At 36.5% G+C, this 9,433-nt stretch overlaps 1 protein-coding gene across 1 annotated transcript; it reads right to left on the minus strand.

Moving 5' to 3' along the window:
* Positions 1 to 546: 546 nt before the first annotated feature.
* LOC120016576 (purple acid phosphatase 15-like) lies at positions 547 to 4,581 on the minus strand. The gene is made up of 7 exons (XM_038869444.1): positions 4,203 to 4,581; positions 3,809 to 4,000; positions 2,886 to 3,219; positions 2,092 to 2,309; positions 1,695 to 1,885; positions 981 to 1,253; positions 547 to 789 (listed from the first exon to the last, which is right to left on the minus strand). Exons 1-7 carry the CDS (start codon positions 4,579 to 4,581, stop codon positions 670 to 672), a joined length of 1,707 nt encoding a protein of 568 aa, XP_038725372.1. The 3' UTR covers positions 547 to 669.
* Between the last annotated feature and the right edge of the window lie 4,852 nt (positions 4,582 to 9,433).

Genomic DNA, 9,433 nt, shown 5'->3' on the forward strand with positions numbered 1-9,433 from the left:
TTATTTAATTATAGCAGGTCCAACTGTAATACCCCTTGTGGGTGGGTGACCAAAAATTTTATTTTTATTTTTAAAAATTATAAATATGTAGTATTTTTCATAACGAACCCAATGATATATTTTTTGTAAAATTTGATATCAGTTCAGTCCATTTTTGACCTAACTGGTTAACTTTTCATCCGTTCTTGGCTCGGAAGGTTAACTTCTTATTGAGATGATTTCTAATTTAAAACCTGTTCAATTAGTTTGGACGAATTTTATTCTAAATGTCATTTGCCATGCGTGGGGGTTAACTGCTTGATCTATGAACAAATACTACCAACGCTGCTGGAGGGATTGCTACGCCATCCACGACACCACCAACCGCTCCAAGCCACTCAAATGTGTTCACCACCAGGAACTACAACTCCAACTTTCGGTGGCGGCGATGGTAATACCGGAGATTTTAATCCCGGAATGACCCCTCCATTACCCTCTGACAATTCTAAAGCTCATATACAGCGGCATTCATGGTTAAACCTTGCAAGCAAAATGACTCAAGACAGCTATATGAAGCTGGTGGCAACCAGGAATTTATTCTATTCATTAATCTAGGCCCCATTAAAGCCTTTTTCTTCGTTTCTTTGAACTGATCTTCATCACTTTATCCTGAGAAGATCATACTGAAAATTACCTGCTGTCGGGTGGGCAAATACCTGGTTGTCTAACCATATAAATGATATCACTTTCAATGTTGTAATAATCTTTATTCCGGTGCCAACTCCACAATGCATGAGTCGAATTTTTTACCTGCAAGCCAGATACTGCTCTGTTAGTTTGTCATTCGCAGTTTTTTCTTCAAAACTGTGCAACAGTGTAGACTACTTATTTCTAACATGTTTAGCAGAACTGCTTCACTTTTTTTTTTTTAAAAAAAAACTGCATTGGTGTGTTTTGGAGTTTGGATGGGGAAAATAAGGGACTATCTGAGAGAGGGTTACCTCTAGTATTCCGAGGCCAAAGCTACTTTCTCTATATGCACTATACTCAGGCTGCCTGTCCCAACAAAACTTTCCAGTTGCAGGGCCTGATGTAAAATTGAAAGAACAAGAACCCCCAAAATTTGTAGATGGTTCTGGACAGTTATTTGGTTCATCAGCATACTCAACTGCAACACCCTCAAGATTTCCACCACCGCCGATAATGATGTGAACTGGGCCGCATTCATCGAGGGTATAGTTGTATACTCGATTTGACCTCTCATAGGCATTGACCTGTTGAACATTATACCAAACAGTTAATTTTGTTAAGAAAATCCAGTGTACCACTTAAATATAGCTATTCTTATCCACGCATCTTTGTGGATAAAATTTATCCGCATTGCTCCACAAAATTCATGCCTTGCCAACTCAAAGTTTACTGCGATTTCCAAGTGATGAACGGAAAATATAATAATATGAACAAAAAGAAGGAAAGTATATTGACTTTTTGCACTTTCTACTGAGATTAATGGGTCATTGTTTTTTTCAATACTCAAATGGAAGTCATCGTGTTTTGGGCATGTTGAATGGTTTGAACATCAGTAGCTGGCATTGTCTAACATTAAACTAGAGAAAATGAGGACTCTATCGTGCAACTATTCAAGTTCAAGGTAAGAAGGTGTCAAAACAGGAAGGAAAATAACTAGCCACAATGGAAACAAACAGTGTTCTTACTTGTCCACTGAAGACTATGTCTACACCATAAGCATATAGCAAGTCTTCCATTTCCACTCTCATACACTCTGCATTTCTGTAATGTTCCTTGTATGTGCTGTACCACGGTGTGTGCCAAACGGCTACCAACCAAGGAGTCACTTGGCCGTCAACTGTGAGCAAATCTTTTTCGAGCCACTTGTACTGACTCGCTGTAACAGAAAAACTGGAAGTTTCATAATCTGGTAATGGTCAGCAGAACATTTTCCCTCTGAGTAGGGATTAAAAGTATAATCTTCTAGTTTTTATGCAGCAAATGGAAAGCAACAAAAAAAAATCTGGAAGCCAAGCATGCAACAAATGACATAAAAAAATGCATAGTAAAGGAAACACCAAACAGCTGGAAGCAAGATATTACATTGAAAATCATAGGGGACATAAGCGCTGAGAATCACAAAATGTACTCCCCCGGCATTGAAAGAGTAATACAATGTGGATGATGATCCACTTTCTTCAGATGGGAATGCAAATCGAGAGCCGTAAGCAATGAATGTTTGATTTTCAGCTTGTTGTTCTATCTCATGATCCCCTCCAACCACCATTGTTGGAACATTAGCCACCAAAGGCTCCATAAACCTGTAAATTAACTTTTCAAAAACGTTAACAGCTATATTGCTAGTTTTAACAAAACTGAAGAGGGTAAATTAACAAAACTGAAGGGGGTAAAGTAACAAAATCATCAATGTCAATCAAGCCGAAACAAACCCACAGAACTGAAGAAACATACTGCTACCAATTTTTGTTTTATTTTACGCCATTCTATGAGAGCAAGTTTTTATTTTCAAAAGAAAGAGGATGACTATTAATGTTAGTTCCGCACCCAAGACATTCTACAATGCTGAGATTCATGTATGTATCACTTTATGTACTTACAGTGTTTTTAAAGCCATACGACAACACTCCAATTATCAGACACGAATGAATTAGTCTTCTTGCCATTCCTCAAAATCTTATCATAAAATCTCTGCAACTCTATCTTAAAGCCTCAACTACATGATCTATTAAGGGAATGTCATCACACATTCTGCATTTGAAAGCTATTGCAACTCACAGACTTCTATAAAAAACATCCGGAAGTTGATCTGCTTACGGCAGTTGATGGATTGAAAATAAAAGAGAAAATATTTAGTAATCAAGAGTTGGGAAGTTCACCTTCCCCAGTAATCCCAACGAGGTTGATATGTTTCACGGATGGAAGGTTGCACAAATGAACAAGAGTAACAATGGGAAGCAGTTCCATTAGTGAAATACAAATCAGCGTAACTTACACCACCAACCAATAGAATCAGATCAGGATGGGTGCTCATCAAGTGACTGAAGGTTGAAGTTGTGTTGTAAGTAAGACCAAGGCCACCCACTACTGCTATTCTGCTAGGATAATTCCGGGGACTTGAAACTGGCATAGTCCTAAAATAATGGATATCGCTCATTAGCGGTAGAGAAGGATCCCCACATTGATATTGGTATAGTGTGTTGGGTTTCAACCCTGCAGAGAAACATGACAGCAAGTTGATTCTAACAAAAAAATCATAATTTTAGTGAGCCTGATTCACTTCATTTTGTGACTGTATTTAATTTCATATCAGTTTCCAGTTTGATTTAAGACATTTTGAGAAAGAATAACAATGAAAAACATAATGAGACAAGGCAACAAGCTATTGAATCAATTCGCTCTAGATAGACTTAAAGGTGGACATGGCAATTGCCAAAATGTGCCATAAAAGGTAGCACACTAGTACCTATTATAAAACATAGAGATAATACAGCATAGATGAAAAATTCCATAGTAGTGCACCATCAAACTATTCAACGAAGACACTGAGAGTCACAAAACCCTTGTGAGCCTCGAGAACAATACTTCGCGAGGGCTCTAAAACCAGTATTCCATCCAGATAAGTCGTTTCACAGCAACCTTATAGGCAATTCTAAAATGGCTATTACTGAATAATCTTGGTGTGCAGGACACACAAAACTATTGATTCTGCCCTTGCATTCTAGTTCAACTATTTCAATTAAGACTTTAGTAAAGTTGACAACTTTAAAATTTAACACAAAGTTAGAAGTAGATACTGTACCTCTTAGACGAACATGATGTATAATGCCAGAAGTGTAATTCTGGAGGCCTTCAATAGGATAAAGCTGATTATAAACCAGGGAATGACCAGTAGTGTTATGAGTCATTCGCTCTCCGTAAGATCCATATCGAACAAAACTTTGTATTGATTCTGGATCTAGTGGTCTAATGTCCTCTCCTATTTGAAAATCTCCTTCAATTCACAATCAAACGACATCAATCAATTAACTGGCCCTATCAAATTATATCACTAACTTTATCACCAGACAAACTAACTAGGATAATAACAAAGTATCTACAGCTTTAAAGTACATTTTTCAGAAATATGAAGGAAAAAAAAAATCCAACTGAAAGCTTAAAGGGCAAGTGAAAGAATGAGTAAGAAATTAAGAGACCTGTAATCCAAGAAATCCAGACAGAATCATGGTGGGCAGAAAGGGAAACAGAGACTTGTTCTGGTTCAAACCCATTATTGACCCCGTGAAACAATGAATCAGTGTTTGGCAAGTCCGTGACATTTCTGGTGAAGTTTTGGTCAAGAGGGGCGGTAACAGGAGTGAAGGGTCCATCAAGGGTTGTGGGTATGCCAGCATGAACTGATAAGGCTGATGAGACCAGTAAATACAAGAAAGAGAGAGCCATTACAGATACCGAGAAAAAAGCCATTTGGGAAATGTAGTTTGTATGTGGAACGTGAAGTTTCAGAGGATATGAGAGAAAGAGGCAGGCACATTTGAGCATCAAATGCGTCCGTACATGGCAGCTGCTGGACATGACAGTCACACAAAAAAGAGTTCACGAGAGGAGACATGATATATCTGTTATTGAAAATTAATGTTGTTAGGTGAGGAATCATTAGGGTGCAGATAGCAAATAAAGTAAAATACTAAAATTTGAAAGTGAATACAATACTTTATTAGAACAAATGCAATGGATTATGTTTAATGACCCAACAAAAATTAATATTGGGTTTCATCTCTAATACACAAAAAGTCAAGTCAAACACGTCTCTCAATATAGCCATATCAAGAAAACACAAATTTCTATACATTATTCATTCTCACTGAACATGGAGGCCAATAATATTCCATGCCTCTATGTTGTCCACAACAAAACTACACAAAAACACAAAATCTCAATACAGTCACATCAGCAAAACACGACTTCTAATACAGACACATCAACAAAACACAAAATCCCATATATTTTTGTTGGCTCAGCAAAATTTCATCATTGTGATTGCTCTTACGGGTGTAAATATCGGGTTTCAATTTGGTTTCAAATCGAAAATGGTAAAACCAAACTTTTGTCAGTTTGTATTTTAACCAAATCAGATCAAACTGTTTATGTGGCACAAACCTTTTAAACCGAATCGAAATATTCAGTTTCGGTTCGGTTTATTCGGTTTAAATCAAATGTATTCCAGAATGGCATATTCAAAGCATAAATGTGTTGGACCTATGGTCCTATATGTCTAATTTTGATGATATTAAATCATTTATAAATGATAATGAAACATTAAAGCAATATTTGATTTATATGAATTGAATTTAAATGACTATATATTTTTGAGATAGTGCTGGAAATTAAGTTTTGAAAACAAACATACATGGACTAAGTTAGAGCATCAATTTTCTAATTATCATATCTTAACCAACTTAGGTCCAAATGACTTGAAACTTGAACCACATGCACATGAAGGTTTAATATATGTTCTAGGACTATAATCATGAGAAATTAAGTGAATCACATATATATTTGGTCATATGCTTAAATTCCGCCAAAACTAGGTTTTACCTAATTTTGTGCATATGTGTTCTTTGTGAACATGGTGAACCAAATGAACTCCGATTTAAATGAAATTTCGTGTGCATCTTAGTTTCATCACTATGAACATATTTTATTTAGTAAAGTTCAAGAGAAAAGGTCATTTACACTGAGTTTGCAAAATGACTTTGAATTTACACTCAGAATTTATCGGTTTCACTATTAGTGATCTAATTGCTTGGTTAAGTGACCAAACGATTTCCGATTGTTATGAAATTTTACATGGACATTCTAATACATATAAAATGATTTATCATGCAGTAATATAAATTTTCTGGGTTGTTTTTCTAATGTAATTAACCTATGCGCTCTATATGAAGCTCTTTGAGCTTACATGCAATTGGGGAGTTCTACCTCTTATTTCCTTGTAGGTTAATCATCATTGTGGTCTCATATGGCTCAGAATTCAGTATGTTCAAGAGTGGTCGAAGTCCTGTTTCTAAGAATGAGCTTGGAGCTCTAGGAAACTATGAAAAATCCTATATTTGCCAACTTTCCACTAAGGCACTTAATCAAGTTGAATGAATCAAACATTGAGGCTATTGGTTGTGGTCTTCATGGAGATACAACTCTTTTCAAACATGTGGGACAAACCTTGTCCTCTCTATCATTAATGATATATTCTTGTTTGACATTTTCACTCAAGACATGTGCTACCAAGAAAGTTAGGTTGGTGCAATCAAACAAGATCCTTGACTAAGGGATCACTTTTGAAATCTTTGATTCAAAATGAAGGGACAAGATGACATAGTACAATCTACATCCATGGTTGAGAATTAAAGAGAGTTTGAATGGTCAAGATTTGAAGACATACATTGATCAAAGGGTTGTGCTTATGACAACACTTATGGAAGAAAGGTACAACTTGACTTCTCTCAAGCTTCCAACGTCTATATACTCTATGGTGGAGATTTGTTTGCTCAAATCATCAATGACCAAGATTAGGAGCTGCAATGGATGGTAGAGATCAACTCTTGAAGTTTGATCCAATGGCTGCAAGCATAGGAGAGAATTGCCTTTAAAAGAGGATCTTCCCTTTCATACAACTTGGAGAAGGGAATTGAAAATTATCCTTGAGAGAAACCTCTTGCTATCAAGTACATTGAAACAACCGGCTTGAAAAACAATGAAGTCGCCACCAATTGATTTTTAGGATGCAATTGGACATCCGTTCTGGTCTACGAGAAAAATGGGCAAGGGGGTCTATTGAGCATGGGGAAGGTGTTAGGCACCCCACAACTCCCGAAAACGGTTACCTTTGAATTTTTTCCTATTTGGCTCTGATTTGTTTTCGAAAATCCCATTTTGATGGGTCTTATTGGAAGGTAATGAAAAAAACCCACTTGGAGTGGTTTGGACAACAAAGTGCACGGGATCATTGGGGTCATTCCCGGCTTGGCCAAGGATTGGAGAAAACACCACTTGGAGTGGGTTTGGATATTTGAAAAAAGGGGTTGCACGGGATCATTGGGCCCATTCCCGGCTTGGCCAAAGATTGGATAAGGTACCACTTGGAGTGGGTTTGGATATTTGGGGAAAAAGGATTTTTTGGGGACTTGGTTGATGTACCAAAAGGGCCCACAATCAAGAAATATTTAATTTAAACCTTACTCACAATTATGTTTTTCATGAGAAAAGAAAGAATCGATTTATGGCTCATTGAATGGGTCAAATATCTTTAAACCCACCGTTGAGTCCGTAAATAAATTCTCCTAATCCCTAAAAACACATTTGCTTTCCGGATCCACGAAACCCAAATGTTTTCAATGAATGCTAATGGAACCCCAATATCTTGAAGGCTCTTTGGTATTTAATCAAAACATAAGGATTCCATAATTTAATCTTGATGTGTTTTATTAATGTGAGACGGCTTGGATTAATTCTAATGACTAACGCGTTGCATTCATTTTTATTGCACTCAAACAATCCTAGCATACATCTAAGCATCATGGCATAGTGCGAAAAATCAAAGTCCTAAGCATGCATTCTAATGCAATCATCATTCACAAGATCATTTCTTAATTTCTATATGCTTCTAGCATCCTAGAATATCATGTACGCGTTTTTTATTTTACATCCACTACACTATTACAAGGCTTACACTTTACAATTATACATGATAAATAATGAAATGTACGAAAATCCACTATCACCCGCGAGGCCCATTGCTCAAATCCGGTCCAAATCCTCTAAGTATGTCCTCCAGCCCAAGTGGGATCAATCCCGGTTCAAACCCAACAAATCAAACATAAGAATGGTCAAATGGGTATTCAAATATAATATCAAGGGATCCAATTCACATCAAGTATACATATACACAAACATATTTTTCATAATGCAGGTCAAACCATATGCACACACGCAACATATATACACATACCCAGACATGCTATATATATATATCAGACACAATATATATGTATGTAAACGTAGCTCATATACACGCGCACACACGGCCTATAATATATACACATCATATATATATACATATATAAACGTATGGACACAAACAAACTCATATATATATACATATATATATATATACCCACCATATAAACATGTACATGACAGACCCATATCCATATGCAAACACATATACACCAGTCGCATATAATAGATATACAAATTGAGCATAAGCAAATGTTTGTACAGACTGGATCTTTATGCAATTCCTATATGCACCTGTAACCCCCATACAGGCATCAACCTTAACAATATGTTTAAATCGGACATCAACAACAAAGAACAAATAAACATCCTTCAAATCCAAAACGTATTATAGATCCTACACATTGGAATAGAACCAGTAGGAACACATCCGAAAGCTTTACATAACCACAATCATGAAATCGAACCAAGGGTATTGAAACAGGGTCCGGTATGACACGATTAACACGGGTATGAATCGAAGAAATGAATCCGGCTTAAGCATGGAGGTAGGGAGCAACACATGAGTTTAGCAAATAAATATTCAGAAATTTGCATAGATTGAAGCACACACAAAAACGAAAATCAGAACTAAAGATGAAAGTGTGTGTGAATCCTCACCTTTTCGACCCCAAACTAGAAGAGACAGAATCCTTTTCTTCTCCTTACTATTTCTTTCGGCCTCCAGCTACTCTGCCTTCCTCCCCTTTCTCTTGCTTCTCTCTTGCACTCCGGTTTCCCTTTCTTTCTTCCTCCCTGTTTGCTCTCTTCTCCCCCCCTTTTCCCCCATTGCCTCCTCTCTTTTTATTCTTTTTCTTCTTCTTTTCTCTACTAGTGTGCGACACCCCTCCCTCCACCAAAACATAGTCTTCTCTTATTTGTCTTTTTTCAAACATCACCGAAAGTCTTCTTATTTGTTCCTTTTTTCTTTCTTTTTTTCTCAATTTGTGCCGCACCTTTCTCTATTGGTTCCCCACTTTCTCTCCCACCTTTTCTTCTTTTCTTTCTTTTTCATTTTTTTTTCACCGTCTCCTCTTTTGTCTTTTCTTTCTTTTTCTTTTGTCCTCCCACGATTTCTTCCCTCTTTTTTTGTCCCTTTTGACTTTTATTTTTCACACCACCTCCCTCTCCTATCATTGTCTTGTTTTTTCCTAACTTTATTTTATTTTATTTTTATATTTTTTTGTTTTCTTTTATTCCTAAATATTTTCTAGAGTTATGATTCATTAGTGGGCTGGACCAAAATTTTGGGAACTTGTGGGCTTATGGATCAAAGAAATGGATTATGAATATTTGTGTGTTCATGGGCCAAAGAAATGAGTTTTATAGGCATGTGGGTACAAAAACGGGCTTTTGAATTTTTGTATTGTTT

The sequence above is a fragment of the Tripterygium wilfordii genome, chromosome 1 (assembly GCF_013401445.1).
Source record: "Tripterygium wilfordii isolate XIE 37 chromosome 1, ASM1340144v1, whole genome shotgun sequence".
NCBI classification, from domain to species: domain Eukaryota; kingdom Viridiplantae; phylum Streptophyta; class Magnoliopsida; order Celastrales; family Celastraceae; genus Tripterygium; species Tripterygium wilfordii.